At 40.4% G+C, this 23,500-nt stretch overlaps 1 protein-coding gene across 2 annotated transcripts in view; it reads left to right on the forward strand.

The window, feature by feature from the left end:
• Nucleotides 1-23,500, forward strand: part of armc9 (armadillo repeat containing 9) — a 102,008-nt gene that overhangs the window by 71,133 nt on the left and 7,375 nt on the right. For both annotated transcript variants that reach the window (XM_031822345.1, XM_031822346.1), the window contains 2 exons: nucleotides 8,895-8,988; nucleotides 18,229-18,431. In XM_031822345.1, the coding sequence (XP_031678205.1) occupies nucleotides 8,895-8,988; nucleotides 18,229-18,431 (297 nt within the window). The remainder of the gene's footprint in view (nucleotides 1-8,894; nucleotides 8,989-18,228; nucleotides 18,432-23,500) is intronic.

Below are 23,500 nucleotides of genomic sequence, written 5' to 3' on the forward strand. Positions count from 1 at the left end.
GTTATTCCACTAACAGGTTATTCCCACTAACAGGTTATTCCACTAACAGGTTATTCCCACTAACAGGTTATTCCACTAACAGGTTATTCCCACTAACAGGTTATTCCACTAACAGGTTATTCCCACTAACAGGTTATTCCCACTAACAGGTTATTCCACTAACAGCACAATGCATTACCCAAAACAGTTACAAGCCGATACAAAAATAAAAATGCTCCAATAAATATTTAAATGAGCAACAGGGGGACAAGAGTCTCAAGTCTAAGTTTAGTCTGCAGGCTTATTCCATAGGCAAGGAGTGTAAACAGGAAAAGGCAGCCATACCCAACTCTGGGGAAATCGCATGGGCCTCAAGTGTAATCCATGCTTGAGACCTGGTTTTAGGAATTATAATTCTAATATTGATGAGTGATGATAAATAAGAAGGTAGTTTATTCAGAAGTGCTTTATAGACAAACACGAGAGCATGTTGTTCTCGTCTCACGGACAGCGAAGTCCAACAATAAGGGGATCTGCTATACCTATGTTATAGTCAGTTATAAATTATTCTGTCCTGGTTAAAAACAAGTTGTCATCCAATAAGCTTTGATTAAATTTCCAATATCCTCGCCCATGTGGAAATTCAGTAACAGTAATGTATATGCCAATTAACTGATGGTCTGACCGCATTCTGTCCCCTATCAACACTTTTTTTACTTTTAGTGCCAACAAGAATGACATAAGAAAGTTTGATTGAGCCTCCCCAATGTATATCTCACTAGGTCGGGATATTTAAGCCTCCATATATCCACTAGTTCTAATATATCCATGATATTCGTGATTTCCTTTAGAGCATGAAAGTGATAGTTTGCAGTGTGATTTCCTTTATGGTCCATTGAGGTATTTAAAACAGTATTATAATCTCCCACCATAATAATAGTAGTCTATTGCTTGTAGGTTTAATCATTCATGAAATATATTTTCAAACGTGGATCGTCATTATTTGGTCCATAAAGGTTAATGAGCCATATCTGTTAATGGTCCAATAAAATATTTAAAAATCATCCATCTACAGAGGATATAACTTTACAATCGCTTTATTGTCCATAGTCACAGCAGACGACTTTGGAAAGTAGTAGACTTCACAAACATTATAAAGTAAGCATTCATGTAGACAGTTTTTGTTACAGCATTACATTTGTTAGCAAAGAGATTAATGGTGGCTAGATAGCCAGGTAAAGTTGTTGACTTTATTTAACAATCGCTCCTACACTCTTTTGTCCAAGAATGACAAGGTGTCTATAGTTTTGTTTACATTTAAGCAATTGTGAAACACCTTCAATGTGTTTTCCCTTTTCAATGTGTATTAGAAATCACCTCGGGCAATAGAAAGTTTCCTATTGAACTTCAGAACAGAAGGGTTCTTTTGATCAGAGATGAATGATACAGGCTTCGTTTTTAAGCGAGTGAGAGTTCGTCATTGACATAACTGATAAATGATACAGGCTTCGTTTTTAAGCGAGTGAGAGTTCGTCATTGACATAACTGATAAAAGAAACAGGCTTTGTTTTGAAGCGAGTGAGAGTTCGCCATCGACTTTACTGATAAATGATACAGGCTTCGTTTTTAAGCGAGTGAGAGTTCGTCATTGACATAACTGATAAATGAAACAGGCTTTGTTTTGAAGCGAGTGAGAGTTAGCCATCGACTTTATATCCTTGATAAAGGATATTCTAGAAATAACAAGATGCTTCTCTTTCATTTAAATGTTTCATTGCAGTAGCCTAGATTACCAATGGGCTACATTCGCTTTACAGTCTTTGCACCTTTGCACCTTGTACACTCTTAGAAAAAAAGGTGCTTTCTAGTACCTTCAAGGGGTTCTTTGGCAGTCCCTATAGGAGAACCTTTTGAAAAACCCTTTTTAGTTCCATGTAGAACCCTTTCCACAGTGGGTTCTACATGGAACCAAAAAGGGGTCTGCTATGGGAAGAACCCCTTTTGGGTGTATATTTCCAAGAATTGTTCCTTGTCGTTGTAGGGCGATTTCATTTCCTGCTGCTACTTCACCATCTCATGTTTTAGTTTTTAATTTATTTTGATGTGATGTCTACAGGCCGCCAGGGCGATTTAATTAGAAGTCGGCAGTTCAAAATGACTAGTCAGAGTTAGTGCCACCCACAGACACATTTACCAGAGCTTATCCAGAGCGACTTACAGGACCAATCAGGGTTCAGTGCTGGAAAATAATGTTGACTTTCTATCTAGCCCCCACCCCTTGGATTTCTGTCCGGCCCACACCCACTGGCTTCTGTCTGCACGTACTGGTTTTAGGCGTATGTGACGCAAATCACTTGCTAGCCATGGTCCCAGTAATTTTCCACCCTATAGGCAATATCAAAACGCATTTTTTTTTTAAAACCTAAGAAATACTGTAGGTTAAATTACCAGAGTTTTTCACACGGCCCATTAAGCTGTCAGTGTTGCTGTGCGGTATTACAGACGTAGTTTGAAATAGAGCAATGTTGGTGAGACTTGAAATTATTCTTGCTGAACGTTTTAACGCCCACATTTTAGGACTGGGACGATTTTCAGACCGAGACCAATATGGGTGATCAATATTTATTTATAGATAATATAGTCTACTATAGCCTAATCATATTTAGGAAGTACATTTCCTTGTAGCGATTACGGCCTCGTGTCTTCTTGGGTATGACGCTACAAACTTGGCACACCTGTATTTAGGGAGTTTCTCCCATTCCTTTCTGCAGATCCTCTTAAGCTCTGTCAGGTTGGATGGGGAGCGTCGCTGCACAGTTATTTTCAGGTCTCTCCAGAGATGTTCGATCGGGTTCAAGTTCGGGCTCTGGCTGGGTCACTCAAGGACGTTCAGAGACTTGTCTCGAAGCCACTCCTGCATTGTTTTGACTGTGTGCTTAGGGTTGTTGTTCTGTTGAAAGGTGAACCTTCGCCCCAGTCTGATGTCCTGAGTGCTCTGGAGCAGGTTTTCATCAAGGATCTTTCTGTTACTTTGCTCCGTTCATTTTTCCCTCGTTCCTGACTAGTCTCCCAGTCCCTGCCGCTGAAAAACATCCTCACAGGATCATGCTACCATCACCATGCTTCACCGTAGGGATGGTGCCAAGTTTCCTCCAGACGTGACAATTGGCATTCAGGCCAAAGAGTTCTTGGTTTCATCAGACCAGAGAATCTTGTTTTTCATGGTCTGAGAATACTTTAGGCTGTTATGTGCCTTTTACTGAGGAGTGGCTTCTCTCTGACCACTCTACCATAAAGGCCTGATTGGTGGAGTGCTGCAGAGATGGTTGTCATTCTGGAAGGTTCTCTCATGTCCTCAGAGGAACTCTGGAGTTCTGTCAGTGACCACCGAGTTCTCAGTCACCTCCCTGACCAAGTCCTGTTTCCCCCGATTGCTCAGTTTGTCCGGGCGGCCAAATCTAGGAAGAGTCTTGGTGTTTCCAAACTTCTTCCATTTAAGAATGATGGAGGCCACTGTGTTTTTGGGGACCTTCAATGTGGCAGAAATGTTTTGATACCCTTCCCCAGATCTGTGCCTGAACACAATCCTGTCTCTGAGCTCTACGGACAATTCCTTTGACCTCATGGCTTGGTTTTTGCTCTGACATGCACTGTCAACTGTGGGACCTTATATGGACAGGTGCCTTTCCAAATCATATCTAATTAATTGAATTTACCACAGGTGGTCTCCAATTAAATTGTAGAAACATCTCAAGGATGATCAACGGAAACAGGATGCAGCTGAGCTCAATTTCAAGTCTTAATACTTATGTAAATAAGATATTTCCTTATTAAAAAATTCAAAAATAAATATTCTACAATCCAGTTTTTTTCTTTTGTCATTATTGGGTATTGTGTGTAGGTTGATGAGGGGGGAAAACTATTAAATTCATTTCATTTATTATGAAAATAATAAACTGTAACGTAACAAAATGTGGAAAAAGTCGAGGGGTCTTAATACTTTCCGAATGCACTGTGGGTGCAAGGGGGGGGCCCCAGGACCGACTTTAGGAAACCCCTGTTCTGGAGTAACATCAGAGAAGCTGCACGTATCTAATTATAGGCAAGTTGACTAACCGTATATCCTACCAAAATGTCGGAAATTACAAGCAGAAACATATCAAAATCAGGCAAAAGACATGGTGCAAAAAAATAATTCAGCTTACGGACAGAGGAGCTATAGGAGGGATGGGATCATTGTAACGGCTGGAATGGAATCAGTGGAATGGAGTCAAACACGTTGTTTCCATGTGTCTGACGTGTTTGGTTCCATCGATTCTATTCCAGCCGTTACCTTGACCCCGTCATGCTCCTCCCACCAACCTCCTCTACCTACAGCTCATTTTTTTAAATAAAAAAAATGTTAGGTGCTAGGGTGTTAGGGTCACAGAAGTTCCAAAAGAATAAAGACATTACAAATGTCATATTATGTATATATTCAGTGTTGTAATGATGTGCAAATGGTTAAAGTACAAAAGGGAAAATAAATAAACATAAATATGGGTTGTATTTACAATGGTGTTTGTCATTCACTGGTTTCCCTTTTTTCTTGTGGCAACAGGTTACAAATCTTGCTGCTGTAATGGCACACTGTGGTATTTCACCTAGTAGATATGGGGGTTTATCACAATCGGGTTTGTTTTCAAATTCTTTGGATCTGTGTAATCTGAGGTAAATATATGTCTCTGATATGGTCATACATTTGGCAGGAGGTTAGAAAGTGCAGCCCAGTTTCCACCTCATTTTGTGGGCAGTGAGCACATAGCCTGTGTTCTCTTGAGAGCCAGGTCTCCAGGTTCATCTCTCTGTAGGTGATGGCTTTGTTGTGGATTACTGTTTTCTGGATTTTGATCATTAGCATGTCGTGTTATTTTATCAAATCAATTCTCTGTAATTATTATTACGTGATTAAACTAATCATGTAAATGTAATTAACTAGGAAGTCGGGGCACCAAGGAAAATCTTCAGATTACAAAGTTATAATTTTCCTAATATAACTCTACAGGATATTTTAATATCTGATCAATTAGTCTTCTAATTAATGAATTATTCTTTACCTCACGTGAGTCTCATTCCAAACATCGTAAATTGTTGGTTATCTGCACTAACCCAGCCTTTACTATGAATCATCCATACACCAATTGTCTTAATCATTCATTTACTAACTAACTAAATAATCACAGAAATGCATAAACAAACAACACAGTAGATATGGTTACAAGGAAATGATAGGGGAGGTTCCCTAGTGGGCTTAGCCGATATGACGGCTTGTGGTGGACAAAGGGAAATGGGTGTGGTCTGAGAAGGGCAGGAATGATAAAAGAGTCACTACACAGTTGATAATTATATTAATTGAAAAGCTAATCCTTTGCACACGAACTCTCACTCATTCCGGAATAATTGCAATCAATACATATTTACGCTCAGTTTGTCGTCGTGATCGCTGTTTGTCTGTCTGAATCGTCTGTCTTTCTGTTCGAAAGTTCATCCGCGCGTCTCTGTCTCTCTGCTTCCCTGAAGTATTTTGTGGTTAGAATGGATACTTCAGAGTACCATTCGGGAAATGTTCTTATAGAATAGAAGTTTCGGCGGTTGTCGGTCCTCGCATCTCAGGTTGACATCATTTCTAGCTGCAGACTAGTAATTAGTATCTAAGATTTGCTCTTATTCTGTCGGGATCGATAGTCTCAGAGTTTAACCATTTCCCATCATTTATCTAATGCTCCACGTGGTATGGTTAGGAATTCAACAACCATTACAACCTTAAATTAGACTGATGTTTTTGTGGTCTCTACTCAAACCTTTGCCCCGTCAGCTGTCTGAGGTCAGCATGGTCTGAAGAGGATTTCTTCAGGTGGGGGTTTTATTCGTAACAGTAGAAAAGGGCTGTCCCATGAGCCAGATCATGTCTGTGCTCGTGGAGGCGGGCCAATGACTTAGTTAAACTTTAAAGGGAATACAATTCTCTCACATTAACATTATTACGTCATTTCACAAATAGTTTCATCTTTACTCATTCATTTTATACAATAATTAGACGCAAACCTCATAATGGAGGCATCTGTAAAAACAGAGTTATGGTAATGTGGCCGTATTGTCTTTCATGAGGTCACAAACATGAAACAAAACGGACCGGGTCGTAGCTGGCTTCTCCACCGACTGTTTACACATTCTCCAAAACATGGATATTGTTCAGTTCTCAAGTTCTGTGATGTAGAAGAAGTTCCTTTGTTCTACTGTGAAACACTCTCTATATATACTGCATGGCCAGGAGGAGAGAGTCTCCTCCAGGAATTTACGACCTGAGATAACATAACCTGGGTGTAGGAGGGAGAGAGAGGGATGCCACGCTCTATACCCAGATAGGGCCACGTCATGACAAGCGGCTAAGGTCCTAATTCTGCATGCAGAGTCTCAATTTGGTCTTTGTCCCATTTTGTGAAGTCTTGGTTGGTGAGCGGACCCCAGACCTCACAACCATAAAGGGCGATGGCTTCTATAACCGATTCAAGTATTTTTAGCCAGATCCGAATTGGTATGTCGAATTTTATGTTCCTTTTGATGGCATAGAATGCCCTTCTTGCCTTGTCTCTCAGGTCATTCATAGCTTTGTGGAAGTTACCTGTGGTGCTGATGTTTAGGCCAAGGTATGTATCATTTTTTGTGTGCTCTAGGGCAACAGTGTCTAGATGGAATTTGTATTTGTGGTCATGGCGACTGGACCTTTTTTGGAACACCATTATTTTGGTCTTACTGAGATTTACTGTCAAGGCCCAGTTCTGGCAGAATCTGTACAGAGGATCTAGGTGCTGCTGTAGGCCCTCCTTAGTTGGTGACAGAAGCACCAGTTCATCAGTAGACATTTGACTTCAGATTCTAGTAGGGTGAGGCTGGGTGCTGCAGACTGTTCTAGTGCACTCGCCAATTCGTTGATATATATTTTGAAGAGGGTGGAACTTAAACTGCATCCCTGTCTCACCCCACAGCCCTGTGGGAAGAAATATGTGTGTTTTTTGCCAATTTTAACCGCGCACTTATTGTTTGTGTTCATGGATTTTATAATGTCGTATGTTTTTCCCCAAACACCACTTTCCATCCATTGGTATAGCAGACCCTAATGCCAAATTGAGTCAAATTGAAATCAGCAATGTGTGAGAAGACTTTGCCTTTGTTTTGGTTTGTTTGTTTGTCAGTTAGAGTTTGCAGGGTGAATACGTGGTCTGTCATATGATAATTTGGTAAAAAGCCAATTTGACATTTGCTCAGTATATTGCTTTCACTGAGGAAATGTAAGAGTCTGCTGTTAATGATAATGCAGAGGATTTTCCCAGTTTCAATGAGGATACCATCAACACCACATACTTTTTTGGGTTGGAGGGTTTTTATTTTGTCCTGTAGTTCATTCAAGGTAATTGGAGAATCCAGTTGGTTCTGGTTGTCTTTAATAGTTGATTCTAAGATTTCTATTTGATCATGCATATGTTTTTGCTGTTTGGTCTTTGTTATTGAGCCGAAAAGATTGGAGAAGGGATTTACCCATATATCTCCATTTTGGATACATAATTCTTTGTGTTGTTGTTTAAGTGTTTTCCAATTTTCCCAGAAGTGGGTTAGTCTATGGATTCTTAAGCTGATTCCTGACGTGCTGTTCTTTCTTTTTTCGTAGTGTATTTCTGTATTATTTTAGTGATTCACCATAGTGAAAGCATAGACTTCTCAATTTCATTCTTAGTTTTTTGCATTTTTCATCAAACCATTTGTCATTGTTGTTCATTTTCTTCAGTTTTCTGTTTGAGATTTTTAGATTTGATAGGGAACCAGAGAGGTCAACTATACTGTTAATGTTTTTCTACTGCCAAGTTTATACCTTCACTCTTACAGTGGAACGTTTTGTCCAGGAAGTTGTCCAAAGGGGATTGAATTGGTTGTTGCCTAAATGTTTTTTGGTAGGTTTCCACACTACATTCCTTCCATCTGTAGCATTTTTTTTCTATTACTCAGTTCCTTTGGCTTTGATGCCTCATGATTGAGTATTGCTTTGTTCAAGTAGACTGTAATTTTGCTGTGATCTGATAGAGGCGTCAGTGGGCTGACTTTGAACGCTCTGATAGACTCTTGGTTGAGGTCAGTGATAAAGTAGTCTACAATACTACTGCCAAGAGATGAGCTATAGGTGTACCTACCGTAGGAGTCCCCTCGAAGCCTACCATTGACTATGTACATACCCAGCGTATGACAGAGCTGCAGGAGTTGTGACCTGTTTTTGTTGGTTATGTTGTCGTAGTTGTGCCACGGGGGGCATATGGGGGAGGAAATGCTGTCACCCCCAGGCAGGTGTTTGTCCTCCTGTGTGCTGAGGGTGTCAGGTTCTTGTCCGGTTCTGGCATTTAGGTCGCCACAGACTGGTACATGTCCCTGGGCCTGGAAATTATTGATTTCCCCCTCCAGGATGGAGAAGCTGTCTTCATTAAAGTATGGGGATTATAGTGGTGAATATAGGTGGCACACAGGAGGCCTTTTTCTAATTTCCTTTTGAATTTCTAGCCAAATGTAAAATGTTTCTGTTTTGATTAATTTAATCGAGTGAGTTAGGTCTGCTCTATACCAAATTAGCATACCCCCTGAGTCCCTTCCCCGTTTCACGCCTGGTAGTTTGGTGGATGGGACTACCAGCTCTCTGTAATCTAGAGGGCAACCAGTGGGTCCGTCTCCTCTATACCATGTTTCACACCTGGTAGTGTGGTGGATGGGACTACCAGCTCTCTGTAATCTAGAGGGAAACCAGTGGGTCCGTCTCCTCTATACCATTACCGTTTCTTACAGGATGACATTCTCTCTATCTCGCTCTCTCTATCTCTCTCTCTGCTTACACACAGACTCAGAGTGTGGCCGTTCGTCCCAGGAGTCTGGTGGGTCATATGAAGGACGAAGAGCCCAGGAGGGGGAGGAGCGCAACGGACACTCGGCCAGGTGAACACACACACACACAGGCACACTAATGTATCAACTTACAATAACATTACTTACATGCACTCATTTACACATAAACAGCACTTATAGTTACATATGGTACATCCCACACACTCATGTTTATACACTTTCTCTCTCTCACACACACATACACACTAGTGGTGCCCTGGCCCCCTTTAGCTGTGTCAGACTGTAGGAGAGGGAGGATCACGTGACATTCTTTGCTGAGAGTGACATGTCAGTACTGGAATGTCTGGACAGATTTTCTCTCTATCACTCCTTCTTTCTCCCTCTCTCTTTCTTTTACAGTTTCTCTCCCCTCTTTCTTTTACAGTCTCTCCCTCTCTTTCTTTTACAGTTTCTCTCCCTCTCTTTCTTTACAGTCTCTCTCTCTCTCTTTCTTTTACAGTTTCTCTCTCTCTCTCTTTCTTTTACAGTTTCTCTCCCTCTCTTTCTTTTACAGTTTCTCTCCCTCTCTCTTTCTTTTACAGTCTCTCTCTCTCTCTTTCTTTTACAGTTTCTCTCTCTCTCTCTTTCTTTTACAGTTTCTCTCCCTCTCTCTTTCTTTTAGTCTCTCCCTCTCTCTTTCTTTTAGTCTCTCCCTCTCTCTTTCTTTTACAGTCTCTCCCTCTCTTTCTTTTACAGTCTCTCTCTCTCTTTCTTTTACCGTTTCTCTCCCTCTTTCTTTTAGTCTCTCCCTCTCTCTTTCTTTTAGTCTCTCCCTCTCTCTTTTAGTCTCTCCCTCTCTCTTTCTTTTACAGTCTCTCTCCCTCTCTTTCTTTTACAGTCTCTCTCTTTCTTTTACAGTCTCTCTCTTCTTTTACAGTCTCTCTCTCTTTCTTTACAGTCTCTCTCTCTCTTTCTTTTACAGTCTCTCTCTCTCTTTCTTTTACAGTCTCTCTCTCTCTTTCTTTTACAGTCTCCCTCTCTCTTTCTTTTCAGTCTCTCTCTCTCTTTCTTTTACAGTCTCTCTCCCTCTTTCTTTTACAGTCTCTCTCCCTCTCTCTTTCTTTTAGTCTCTCCCTCTCTCTTTTAGTCTCTCTCCCTCTCTCTTTCTTTACAGTCTCTCTCCCTCTCTTCTTTTACAGTCTCTCTCTTTCTTTTACAGTCTCTCTCTCTCTTTCTTTTTCAGTCTCTCTCTCTCTCTTTCTTTTACAGTCTCTCTCCCCTCTTTCTTTACAGTCTCTCTCCCTCTCTCTTTCTGTTACAGTTGCTCCCTCTTTCTTTTACAGTTTCTCCTCTCTCTTTCCTTTAGTCTCTCCCTCTCTTTCTTTTACAGTCTCTCTCTTTCTTTTACAGTCTCTCTCCCTCTTTCTTTACAGTCTCTCCTCTCCTTTTACAGTCTCTCCCTCTCTCTTTCTTTACAGTCTCTCTCTCTTTCTTTTACAGTCTCTCTCCCTCTTACTTTTACAGTCTCCTCTCCTTTTACAGTCTCTCCCTCTCTCTTTCTTTTACAGTCTCTCCCTCTCTCTTTCTTTTAGTCTCTCTCTCTTTCTTTTACAGTTTCTCTCCCTCTCTCTTCTTTTAGTCTCTCCCTCTTTCTTTTAGTCTCTCTCCCTCTCTTTCTTTTACAGTCTCTCTCCCTCTTTCTTTACAGTCTCCTCTCTCTCTCTTTCTTTTACAGTCTCTCTCTCTTTCTTTTACAGTCTCTCTCTCTCTCTTTCTTTTACAGTTTCTCTCCCTCTTCTTTTACAGTTTCTCTCCCTCTTTCTTTTACAGTCTCTCTCTCTCTTTCTTTTACAGTCTCTCCCTCTCTTATTTTACAGTCTCTCTCTCTTTCTTTTACAGTTTCTCTCCCTCTCTCTTTCTTTGTCTCTCTCCCTCTTTCTTTTACAGTCTCTCTCTCTCTCTTTCTTTTACAGTTTCTCTCCCTCTCTCTTTCTTTTACAGTCTCTCTCTCTTTCTTTTACAGTTTCTCTCCCTCTCTCTTTCTTTTACAGTCTCTCTCTCTCTCTTTATTTTACAGTCTCTCCCTCTCTCTTTCTTTTACAGTTTCTCTCCCTCTTTCTTTTAGTCTCTCCCTCTTTCTTTGACAGTTTCTCTCCCTCTCTCTTTCTTTTAGTCTCTCCCTCTCTTCTTTTACAGTCTCTCTCTCTTTCTTTTAGTTCTCTCCCTCTCTCTTTCTTTTAGTCTCTCCCTCTCTCTTTCTTTACAGTCTCTCTCCCTCTCTTTCTTTTACAGTGTCTCTCTCTCTCTCTCTCTCTCTCTCTCTCTCTCTCTCTCCTCTCTCTCTCTCTCTCTCTTCTTTAGTTTCTCTCCCTCTCTCTTTCTTTTAGTTTCTCTCCCTCTCTCTTTCTTTTAGTTTCTCTCCCTCTCTCTTTCTTTTAGTTTCTCTCCCTCTCTCTTTCTTTACAGTCTCTCTCTCTCTTTCTTTTTACAGTCTCTCTCTCTCTCTCTTTCTTTTACAGTCTCTCTCTCTCTCTTTCTTTTACAGTCTCTCTCTCTCTCTCTCTTTCTTTTACAGTCTCTCCCTCTTTCTTTTACAGTCTCTCTCTCTCTTTCTTTTACAGTGTCTCTCTCTTTCTTTTACAGTCTCTCTCTCTCTTTCTTTTACAGTCTCTCTCTCTCTCTTTCTGTTACAGTTGCTCCCTCTCTTTCTTTTACAGTTTTCTCCCTCTCTTTCTTTTACAGTCTCTCTCCTTTTACAGTCTCTCCCTCTTTCTTTTACAGTCTCTCCTCTCCTTTTACAGTCTCTCCCTCTCTCTTTCTTTTACAGTCTCTCCCTCTCTCTTTCTTTTACAGTCTCTCCCTCTCGCTTTCTTTTACAGTCTCTCCCTCTCTCTTCTTTTAACAGTCTCTCCTCTCTCTTTCTTTTACAGTCTCTCTCCCTCTCTCTTTCTTTTACAGTCTCTCTCCCTCTCTTTCTTTTACAGTCTCTCTCCCTCTCTATTTTAGTCTCTCCTCTCCTTTTAGTCTCTCTCCCTCTCTTTCTTTTACAGTCTCTCCCTCTCTTTCTTTTACAGTCTCTCCCTCTCTTTCTTTTACAGTCTCTCCCTCTCTCTTTCTTTTACAGTCTCTCCCTCTCTCTTTCTTTTACAGTCTCTCTCTCTTTCTTTTACAGTCTCTCTCTCTTTCTTTACAGTCTCTCCCTCTTTCTTTTACAGTTTCTCTCCTCTCTCTTTCTTTTAGTCTCTCTCTCTCTTTCTTTTACAGTCTCTCTCTCTCTTTCTTTTTACAGTCTCTCTCTCTCTTTCTTTTACAGTCTCTCCCTCTCTCTTTCTTTTACATTGTCTCTCTCTTTCTTTTACAGTTTCTCTCCCTCTCTCTTTCACAGTTTCTCTCCCTCTCTCTTTCTTTTTCAGTCTCTCTCTCTTTCTTTTACAGTCTCTCTCCCTCTCTCTTTCTTTTACAGTCTCTCTCCCTCTCTCTTTCTGTTACAGTTGCTCCCTCTCTTTCTTTTACAGTTTCTCCCTCTCTCTTTCCTTTAGTCTCTCCCTCTCTTTCTTTTACAGTCTCTCTCTTTCTTTTACAGTCTCTCTCCCTCTTTCTTTTACAGTCTCTCCTCTCCTTTTACAGTCTCTCCCTCTCTCTTTCTTTTACAGTCTCTCTCTCTTTCTTTTACAGTCTCTCTCCCTCTTTCTTTTACAGTCTCTCCTCTCCTTTTACAGTCTCTCCTCTCTCTTTCTTTTACACTCTCCCTCTCTCTTTCTTTTACACTCTCCCTCTCTCTTTCTTTTACAGTCTCTCTCCCTCTCTTTCTTTTACAGTCTCTCCCCCTCTTTCTTTTACAGTCTCTCCCCCTCTTTTCTTTTACAGTCTCTCCCTCTCTCTTTCTTTTACAGTCTCTCCCTCTTCTTTCTTTTACAGTCTCTCGCTCTTTCTTTTAGTCTCTCTCCCTCTTTCTTTTACTGTCTCTCTCTCTCTCTTTCTTTTACAGTCTCTCCCTCTCTCTTTCTTTTACAGTCTCTCTCCCTCTCTTTCTTTTACAGTCTCTCCCTCTCTCTTTCTTTTACAGTCTCTCTCTCTCTTTCTTTTAGTCTCTCTCTCCCTCTTTCTTTTACAGTCTCTCCCTCTCTCTTTCTTTTACAGTCTCTCTCCCTCTCTTTCTTTTACAGTCTCTCCCTCTCTCTTTCTTTTACAGTCTCTCTCTCTTTCTTTTACAGTCTCTCTCCCTCTCTTTCTTTTACAGTCTCTCCCTCTCTCTTTCTTTTACAGTCTCTCCCTCTCTCTTCTTTTACAGTCTCTCCCTCTCTTTTACAGACTCTCCCTCTCTTTCTTTTACAGACTCTCCCTCTCTTTCTTTTACAGTCTCTCTCTCTCTTTCTTTTACAGTCTCTCTCTCTCTTTCTTTTACAGTCTCTCCCTCTCTTTCTTTTACAGTCTCTCCCTCTCTTTCTTTTACAGTCTCTCCCTCTCTTTCTTTTACAGTCTCTCTCTCTCTTTCTTTTACAGTCTCTCTCTCTCTTTCTTTTACAGTCTCTCTCCCTCTCTTTCTTTTACAGTCTCTCTCCCTCTCTTTCTTTTACAGTCTCTCCCTCTCTTTCTTTTACAGTCTCTCTCTCTCTTTCTTTTACAGTCTCTCTCTCTCTTTCTTTTACAGTCTCTCTCTCTCTTTCTTTTACAGTCTCTCCCTCTCTTTCTTTTACAGTCTCCTCTCTTCTTTTACAGTCTCTCTCTCTCTTTTTACAGTCTCTCTCTCTCTTTCTTTTACAGTCTCTCTCTCTCTTTCTTTTACATCTCTCTCTCTTTCTTTTACAGTCTCTCCCTCTCTCTTTCTTTTACAGTCTCTCTCTCTCTTTCTTTTACAGTCTCTCTCTCTCTTTCTTTTACAGTCTCTCCCTCTCTCTTTCTTTTACAGTCTCTCTCTCTCTTTCTTTTACAGTCTCTCCCTCTCTTTCTTTTACAGTCTCTCCCTCTCTCTTTCTTTTACAGTCTCTCTCTCTTTCTTTTACAGTCTCTCTCTCTCTTTCTTTTACAGTCTCTCTCTCTCTTTTTTTTACAGTCTCTCTCTCTCTTTCTTTTACAGTCTCTCCCTCCTCTTTCTTTTACAGTCTCTCTCTCTCTTTCTTTTACAGTCTCTCTCTCTCTTTCTTTTACAGTCTCTCTCTCTCTTTCTTTTACAGTCTCTCTCTCTCTTTCTTTTACAGTCTCTCCCTCTCTCTTTCTTTTACAGTCTCTCCCTCTCTCTTTCTTTTACCAGTCTCTCTCTCTCTTTCTTTTACAGTCTCTCTCTCTCTTTCTTTTACAGTCTCTCTCTCTCTTTCTTTTACAGTCTCTCTCTCTCTTTCTTTTACAGTCTCTCTCTCTCTTTCTTTTACAGTCTCTCTCCCTCTCTTTCTTTTACAGTCTCTCCCCCTCTTTCTTTTACAGTCTCTCCCCTCTTTCTTTTACAGTCTCTCCCTCTCTCTTCTTTTTACAGTCTCTCCCTCTCTCTTTCTTTTACGTCTCTCGCTCTTTCTTTTAGTCTCTCTCCCTCTTTTCTTTTACTGTCTCTCTCTCTCTCTTTCCTTTTACAGTCTCTCCCTCTCTCTTTCTTTTACAGTCTCTCTCCCTCTCTTTCTTTTACAGTCTCTCCCTCTCTCTTTCTTTTACAGTCTCTCCCTCTCTCTTTCTTTTACAGTCTCTCTCCCTCTCTTTCTTTTACAGTCTCTCCCTCTCTCTTTCTTTTACAGTCTCTCTCTCTTTCTTTTACAGTCTCTCTCCCTCTCTTTCTTTTACAGTCTCTCCCTCTCTCTTTCTTTTACAGTCTCTCCCTCTCTCTTTCTTTTACAGTCTCTCCCTCTCTTTTACAGACTCTCCCTCTCTTTCTTTTACAGACTCTCCCTCTCTTTCTTTTACAGTCTCTCTCTCTCTTTCTTTTACAGTCTCTCTCTCTCTTTCTTTTACAGTCTCTCCCTCTCTTTCTTTTACAGTCTCTCCCTCTCTTTCTTTTACAGTCTCTCCCTCTCTTTCTTTTACAGTCTCTCTCTCTCTTTCTTTTACAGTCTCTCTCTCTCTTTCTTTTACAGTCTCTCTCCCTCTCTTTCTTTTACAGTCTCTCTCCCTCTCTTTTCTTTTTACAGTCTCTCTCCCTCTCTTTTTTTACAGTCTCTCCCTCTCTTTCTTTTACAGTCTCTCCCTCTCTCTTCTTTTACAGTCTCTCCCTCTTCTTTTCTTTTACAGTCTCTCTCTCTCCTTTCTTTTACAAGTCTCTGCTCTCTCTTTCCTTGTACAGTGCTCTCCCTCTGCGTTCTTAGCTCTCCCTCTCTTTCTTTTACAGTCTCTCTCTCTCTTCTTCTTTTTACAGTCGTCTCTCTCTCTCTTCTTTTTACAGTCTCTCTCTCTCTTTTCTTTTACAGTCTGCTCTCTCTCTTCTTTCTTTTACAGTCTCTCCCTCTCTCTTTCTTTTACAGTCTCTCTCTCTCTTTCTTTTACAGTCTCTCCCTCTCTCTTTCTTTTACAGTCTCTCTCTCTCTTTCTTTTACAGTCTCTCCCTCTCTTTCTTTTACAGTCTCTCCCTCTCTCTTTCTTTTACAGTCTCTCTCTCTCTTTCTTTTACAGGTCTCTCTCTCTCTTTCTTTTACAGTCTCTCTCTCTCTTTCTTTTACAGTCTCTCTCTCTCTTTCTTTTACAGTCTCTCTCTCTCTTTCTTTTACAGTCTCTCTCTCTCTTGCTTTTACAGTCTCTCTCTCTCTTTCTTACAGTCTCTCCCTCTCTCTTTCTTTTACAGTCCTCTCTCTCTTTCTTTTACAGTCTCTCTCTCTTTTCTTTTAACAGTCTCTCTCTCTCTTTCTTTTACAGTCTCTCCCCTCTCTCTTTCTTTTACAGTCTCTCTCTCTCTTTCTTATACAGTCTCTCTCTCTCTTTCTTTTACCAGTCTCTCTCTCTCTTCTTTTACAGTCTCTCTCTCTTTCTTTTACAGTCTCTCTCTCTCTTCTTTTACAGTCTCTCTCTCTTTCTTTACAGTCTCTCTCTCTCTTTCTTTTACAGTCTCTCCCTCTCTTTCTTTTACAGTCTCTCTCTCTCTTTCTTTTACAGTCTCTCTCTCTCTTTCTTTTACAGTCTCTCTCTCTCTTTCTTTACAGTCTCTCCCTCTCTCTTTCTTTTACAGTCTCTCTCTTCTTTCTTTTACAGTCTCTCTCTCTCTTTCTTTTACAGTCTCTCCCTCTCTCTTTCTTTTACAGTCTCTCTCTCTCTTTCTTTTACAGTCTCTCTCTCTCTTTCCTTTTACAGTCTCTCCCTCTCTCTTTCTTTTACAGTCTCTCTCTCTCTTTCTTTTACAGTCTCTCCCTCTCTTTCTTTTACAGTCTCTCCCTCTCTCTTTCTTTTACAGTCTCTCTCTCTCTTTCTTTTTACAGTCTCTCTCTCTCTTTCTTTTACAGTCTCTCTCTCTCTTTCTTTTTACAGTCTCTCTCTCTCTTCTTTTACAGTCTCTCCCTCTCTCTTTCTTTTACAGGTCTCTCTCTCTCTTTTTACAGTCTCTCTCTCTCTTTCTTTTACAGTCTCTCTCTCTCTTTCTTTACAGTCTCTCCCTCTCTTTTCTTTTACAGTCTCTCCCTCTCTCTTTCTTTTACAGTCTCTCTCTCTCTTTCTTTTACAGTCTCTCCCTCTCTCTTTCTTTTACAGTCTCTCTCTCTCTTTCTTTTACAGTCTCTCTCTCTCTTTCTTTTACAGTCTCTCCCTCTCTCTTTCTTTTACAGTCTCTCTCTCTCTTTCTTTTACAGTCTCTCCCTCTCTTTCTTTTACAGTCTCTCCCTCTCTTTCTTTTACAGTCTCTCTCTCTCTTTCTTTTACAGTCTCTCTCTCTCTTTCTTTTACAGTCTCTCTCTCTCTTTCTTTTACAGTCTCTCTCTCTCTTTCTTTTACAGTCTCTCCCTCTCTCTTTCTTTACAGTCTCTCTCTCTCTCTTTCTTTTACAGTCTCTCTCTCTCTTTCTTTTACAGTCTCTCTCTCTCTTTCTTTTACAGTCTCTCCCTCTCTTTCTTTTACAGTCTCTCCCTCTCTCTTTCTTTTACAGTCTCTCTCTCTCTTTCTTTTACAGTCTCTCCCTCTCTTTATTATCAGTGTTACAGTTATATAGCAATACAGTGTTACAGATATATAGTAATACAGAGTTAGATATATATAGTGTTACAGAGTTACAGTTATATAGTAATAGTGTTACAGTAATACAGTGTTACAGATATATAGTAATACAGAGTTAGATATATATAGTGTTACAGAGTTACAGTTATATAGTAATAGTGTTACAGTAATACAGTGTTACAGATATATAGTGTTACAGTGTTACAGATATATAGTGTTACAGTGTTACAGTTATATAGTAATACAGTGTTACAGATATATAGTAATACAGAGTTAGATATATATAGTGTTACAGAGTTACAGTTATATAGTAATAGTGTTACAGTAATACAGTGTTACAGATATATAGTGTTACAGTGTTACAGATATATAGTGTTACAGTGTTACAGTTATATAGCAATACAGTGTTACAGATATATAGTAATACAGAGTTAGATATATATAGTGTTACAGTGTTACAGTTATATAGTAATAGTGTTACAGTAATACAGTGTTACAGATATAGTGTTACAGTGTTACAGTTATATAGTAATACAGTGTTACAGATATATAGTAATACAGTGTTACAGATATATAGTAATACAGTGTTACAGTAATACAGTGTTACAGATATATAGTGTTACAGTGTTAGTGTTACAGATATATAGGGTTACAGTGTTACAGTGTTACAGATATATAGTGTTACAGTGTTACAGATATATAGTGTTAGTGTTACAGTTATATAGTGTTACAGTGTTACAGATATATAGTGTTACAGTGTTACAGTGTTACAGATATATAGTGTTACAGTGTTACAGTTATATAGCAATACAGTGTTACAGTTATATAGTAATACAGTGTTACAGTTATATAGTAATACAGTGTTAGTGTTACAGTAATACAGTGTTACAGATATATAGTAATACAGTGTTACAGATATATAGTGTTACAGTGTTACAGTAATACAGTGTTACAGTTATATAGTAATACAGTGTTAGTGTTACAGTAATACAGTGTTACAGATATATAGTAATAGTGTTACAGTAATACAGTGTTACAGATATATAGTGTTACAGTGTTACAGTAATACAGTGTTACCCCCTGTCCTGATAATGACTTGACTGCATTGCTCACCTTCTAACCTTAACCCTTCCCCCATGGCCCTGCCCTCAACAGTGATAATGACTTGACTGCATTGCTCACCTTCTAACCTTTAACCCCTCCACCCTGACCCTTCCCCCCTGACCCTGTCCTCAGCATTGATAATGTCCCCGGGTTTACAAGCCGGCCCAAGATTCCCCGCACGCCGGAGAGTGATGCACCAGGCGTGGATCCTCGGAGGGGTCGCGTTGTCCCGCCACTGGCCCCCCAGTTCTCCCAGTCTGAGCCCCAGCAGAGCAGCAGCCGACCTGGATCAGGGGCCTCCGTCACAGTGGGAGGGCCAGGGGGCGTTAGACAGAGTGAGTGTGAACTGTGAAGTCTTAAACATCACAGCTCTCTTTCTAACTCTCTCTCTCTCTCTGAGCCATGGGCAAGCCAAACATTGCCAATAAAAAAATAATACTAAATTCACAATTAATAAGGCCTAAAAAAGACATTGTATAATTAGAATCAAATATGAAAATGAAACAACTTATTTTGAATAAGCTGTGACTAATGCCACAAACACAACAGAATAGTTATAAGGACTTCAGTTTTAACAGCATTTTACCCTCTCATAAAATGTAAGCGTTACTTTTCACAGACAAGATGCAGATGTCTTACATGAAATGATCATACAGATGTGGATGCAGTGTGCCCAAACCATGTCTAAATACGTGGGCGTATAATATTAAGGAAATGTAGACTATGGAGGGTTTTACGCACATCCCAACTTTTTACAGGAGCTGGACAAAGATCCAATGTATAGAGAAAGGAGGATATACTGCTCCCAGATGTAATGGTTTGTAAAAAATCATGGAACCGTCTTACAGATCGCATTTGCACTACAGAAATAGCAGGACGGCTAATGAATTGCATTGCATGCGAGCCATGGACGTTTTCACCATAAATCCATGGATGGTGAATCCTTCTAATAAGTTTGTTTTGTAATCAAATGAAACAAAAAAACAGGATGTTTTTTAAACTCTCTAGGGGGTGTGGGACGCTAGCATCCCACCTGGCCAACATCCGGTAAAATTGCAGAGCACCAAATTCAAAAACAGAAATACTCATAATAAAAATTAAAAAAACATTCAAGTGTTAATCCAACCGGTTGTTTCAGATTTCAAAAAGGCTTTACGGCGAAAGCATACCATGCGATTATCTGAGGACAGCGCCCGGCACACAAAACATTACAAACATTTACCAGCCAAGTAGAGGAGTGACAAAAGTCAGAAATAGCGCTAAAGTTAATCACTTACCTTTGATGATCTTCATACGGTTGTACTCACAAAATTACCCAATAAATGTTTCCCTCTTTATATACAAAAACCTCAGTTTTGTTCAGTAATCCAATGGCTCCAAGGCGGTCACAACAGGCAGACAACAAAAAAACAAAAGTATCAGTAAAGTTCGTAGAAACATGTCAAACGATGTTTATAATCAATCCTCGGGTTGTTTTTTGTCATAATAATCAATAATATTTCAACAATATTAGCTTTGTCAATATAAAAGAAAAACAAGAAAGGTCGTGCGCAGTGAACAGCTCTGGGACACTGCAGGGTCCATTCAGAGAGGTCTTACTCTCTCATTTTTCAGAGTACAAGCCTGAAACAATTTCTAAAGACTGTTGACATCCAGTGGAAGCTATAGGAAGTGCAATTTGAGTCCTAAGTCATTGGATACTGTAAAGGCAGTCAATGGAAAACAATGGAAATGGAAAACAATAAAAAAAAGTCCCACTTCCTGGATGGATTTTTCTCAGGTTTTCACCTGCCATATCAGTTCTGTTATACTCACAGACATTATTTTAACAGTTTTGGAAACTTTAGAGTGTTTTCTATCCAAATCTACCAATCCATATGCATATCCTAGCTTCTGGGTCTGAGTAACAGGCAGTTTACTTTGGGCATGCTTTTCATCCGGAGGTGAAATAGTGCCCACTACCCTAGGTTGAACAACAATCTCCCAATAGGATGGGGTCAGAAGCATAATATCATTAATTAATTAATTATTAACGCCCAGAGCACACTCTGGCAATCCAGATAACATTACCAAAATCGATATTAGAAGTTGATCAACTTTCAAAGTAGAATCAATCAATCAATCAAATGTAGCTGTTTAAACAGCATGATCATTACACAGGTGCACCTTGTGCTGGGGACAATAAAAGGCCACTCTAAAATGTGAAGTTTTGTCAACCAACACAATGCAACAGATTTCTCAAATGAAGGGAGTGTACAATTGGCATGCTGACTGCAGGAATTTCTGCCAGAGCTGTTGCCAGAGAATTGAATGTTCGGCCTCACAACCTCAGACCACGTGAAACCACGCCAGCCCAGAACTTCCACATCCGGCTTCTTCACCTGCGGGATCATCTGAGACCAGCCACCCAGACAGCTGATGAAAATTTGGGTTTGCACTATCGTAGAATTTTTGTACACACTGTCAGAGACTGTCTCAGGGAAACTCATCTGCGTGCTCGTCGTCCTCACCGGGGTCTTGACCTGACTACAGTTCAGCTTTGTAACCGACTTCAGTGGGCAAATTCTCACCTTCAATGGCCACTGGCTTGCTGGAGAAGTGTGCTCTTCACGGATGAATCCCGGTTTCAACTGTACCGGGCAGATGGCAGACGGTGTGAATGGCGTCGTGTGGGCGAGCGGTTTGCTGATGTCAACATTGTGAACAGGCATAAGCTACGGACAATGAACACAATAGCGTTTTATCTTTTGCAATTTGAACGCACAGAGATACCGTGACAAGATTCTAAGGCCCGTTGTTGTGCCATTCATCCATCACTGTCACCTCATGTTTCAGCATGATAATGCACAGTCCCATGTTGCAAGGATCTATACACAATTCCTAGAAGCTGAATATGTCCCAGTTCTTCCATGGCTTTCATACTCACCAGACATGTCACCCAAAAGTTTGGGATGCTCTGGATCGACATGTATGACAGCATGTTCCAGTTCCCGCCAATATCCTGCAACTTCACACAATTCCACAGGCCACAATCAACAGCCTGATCAGGCAAATGGTGGTCACACCAGATACTGACTGGTTTTCTGATCCACGCCCCTACCTTTGTTTTAAAGGTATCTGTGACCAACAGATGCATATCTGTATTCCCAGTCATATGAAATCCATAGATTAGGGCCTAATGAATTTATTTCAATTGACTGATTTCCATATATAAACTGTAACTCAGTAAAATCTTTGAAATTGTGGCATGTTGCATTTATATTTTTGCTCAGTGTACATGCCAAGTGGTTAACTAACGTGTGTTTGACAAGAGCACCTCCTTGGTACCCATAACCCCCTGGGGGATGTTGAATGATTTGTACCAGGATGTTCTGGTGTCATTCACTAACGGGCATTTTTTTTTGCCTCTCATTCGGTGCTGGCTGTTGTAGGCCAAGCTTTTAATTGGTCCTCTTTGGTGGGTGATTTTGTTGTTGTTGTTGTTGTGATCCACCCTAATCACGGGCTACTGTTAACCTGGGTAGACAAGAAGTGGAATGATAACACAAAACAGGTCTGCTACCCAGGCTGTTTCCCCAACATTTTGTCATTCTAAGGTAGTGCGCCCCAAAAAAAAGCAGCATCCTGTGCTATAAATGTTACGCTTTTCTACTGAAGCAAATCACAGGGAAACGGATTGGGAGAAGAACCTATCGTCTGGCCCCGGTGGACTTTTAGCTGGAGGTCAGGAATCTTACAGTTGCTCCAACACTTAGTGTGTTGTATTGTGTATTTACGTACACTATTCAGTAAATTAATTGTCCAGATTATTTCTGTGGCTGTAGTATAACACTAAGCATGATGTGACAGAATGGATATTTTAGCTCAAAGTATTCGGAACAGAATGCCTCTTTAAGCTCAAAGTATTCTGGACAGAATAGCTCTTTTAAGCTCAAAGTGTTCTGGACAGAATGTCTCTTTTAACTCAGTGTTCTGGACAGAATGTCTCTTTTAACTCAGTGTTGTGGACAGAATGGCTCAAAGGGCAGGCAGACAAGGCAGGCCTATGTGTGCCTGTGGTGTGTGTCATATTATTACACAAGCCATTGTGTCATGCCTCATCTGTCAAAAGCAAAGCCATTTCAAAACTAACAAAACATGACAGCAATATTGGCTTACGCCTTCAAACCACACACGGATCTTATTGCTAGCACAATGGCTAATGTTGGGAAGGCTTTTATTAGACTTCAAAATAAGCCGTATTGACATAATGGCTACCAAGTAGATCTCGTGCTGTCTTCTCAAAGATCAGCGATTGGGCAACGTTTTAGATACTGTGTTAGCTTTATTGCGTGCTTCCTGATAAAGCTATGACACGTCTTAATTGAACATAGAGATAAGATGGATGGACAGTCTCTTGTTTGCAGTGTGATCTCTTAGTCCCGAGATAACATATTGGGTATTTTCTCTCTCTCTCTCTCTCTGGGTCTATCTTTCTCTCTCTCTCTCTCTCTTGTCTCTCCTTCACTGTCTTTAATACATTTGGAAGTCATTGTTATGATTCTCTATAGGGGGATGGACCTTCTACACTGTAGTTTAACATGACTCTATAGGGGGAGGGACCTTCTACACTGTAGTTTAACATGACTCTATAGGGGGAGGGACCTTCTACACTGTAGTTTAACATGACTCTATAGGGGGATGGACCTTCTACACTGTAGTTTAACATGACTCTATAGGGGGAGGGACCTTCTACACTGTAGTTTAACATGACTCTATAGGGGGATGGACCTTCCACACTGTAGTTTAACATGACTCTATAGGGGGATGGACCTTCTACACTGTAGTTTAACATGACTCTATAGGGGGATGGACCTTCCACACTGTAGTTTAACATGACTCTATAGGGGGAGGGACCTTCTACACTGTAGTTTAACATGACTCTATAGGGGGATGGGGATGGACCTTCTACACTGTAGTTTAACATGACTCTATAGGGGGATGGACCTTCTACACTGTAGTTTAACATGACTCTATAGGGGGATGGACCTTCTACACTGTAGTTTAACATGACTCTATAGGGGGATGGACCTTCTACACTGTAGTTTAACATGACTCAGTCAGTCAGCCCAGAGATGGGGATCTCACTCGTTGTTTGATTATGCTCATTTGAAGTAAGCTTCAAAGTGTCATGGACGTGATTGTTCCTGAGTAGTCAGGAAATCAGGAATTCCAGCATTTCGGACATACTCCTTTTGTAATTCATTGAATTGACCTTCCCTAAACCAAACTAAGTGTTTGTAAGTTTTATATTAGTTAGAGCTAACCCGGTAATGAAGTAACGGCTCAAAATGTTTTGTTGGAGAGAGTGGTCATCAAGGACCAGGTTTATAAGGAAACACTGCTATGACTGACAGAGCTGCTT

The sequence above is a fragment of the Oncorhynchus kisutch genome, linkage group LG4, assembly GCF_002021735.2.
Source record: "Oncorhynchus kisutch isolate 150728-3 linkage group LG4, Okis_V2, whole genome shotgun sequence".
NCBI lineage: Eukaryota > Metazoa > Chordata > Actinopteri > Salmoniformes > Salmonidae > Oncorhynchus > Oncorhynchus kisutch.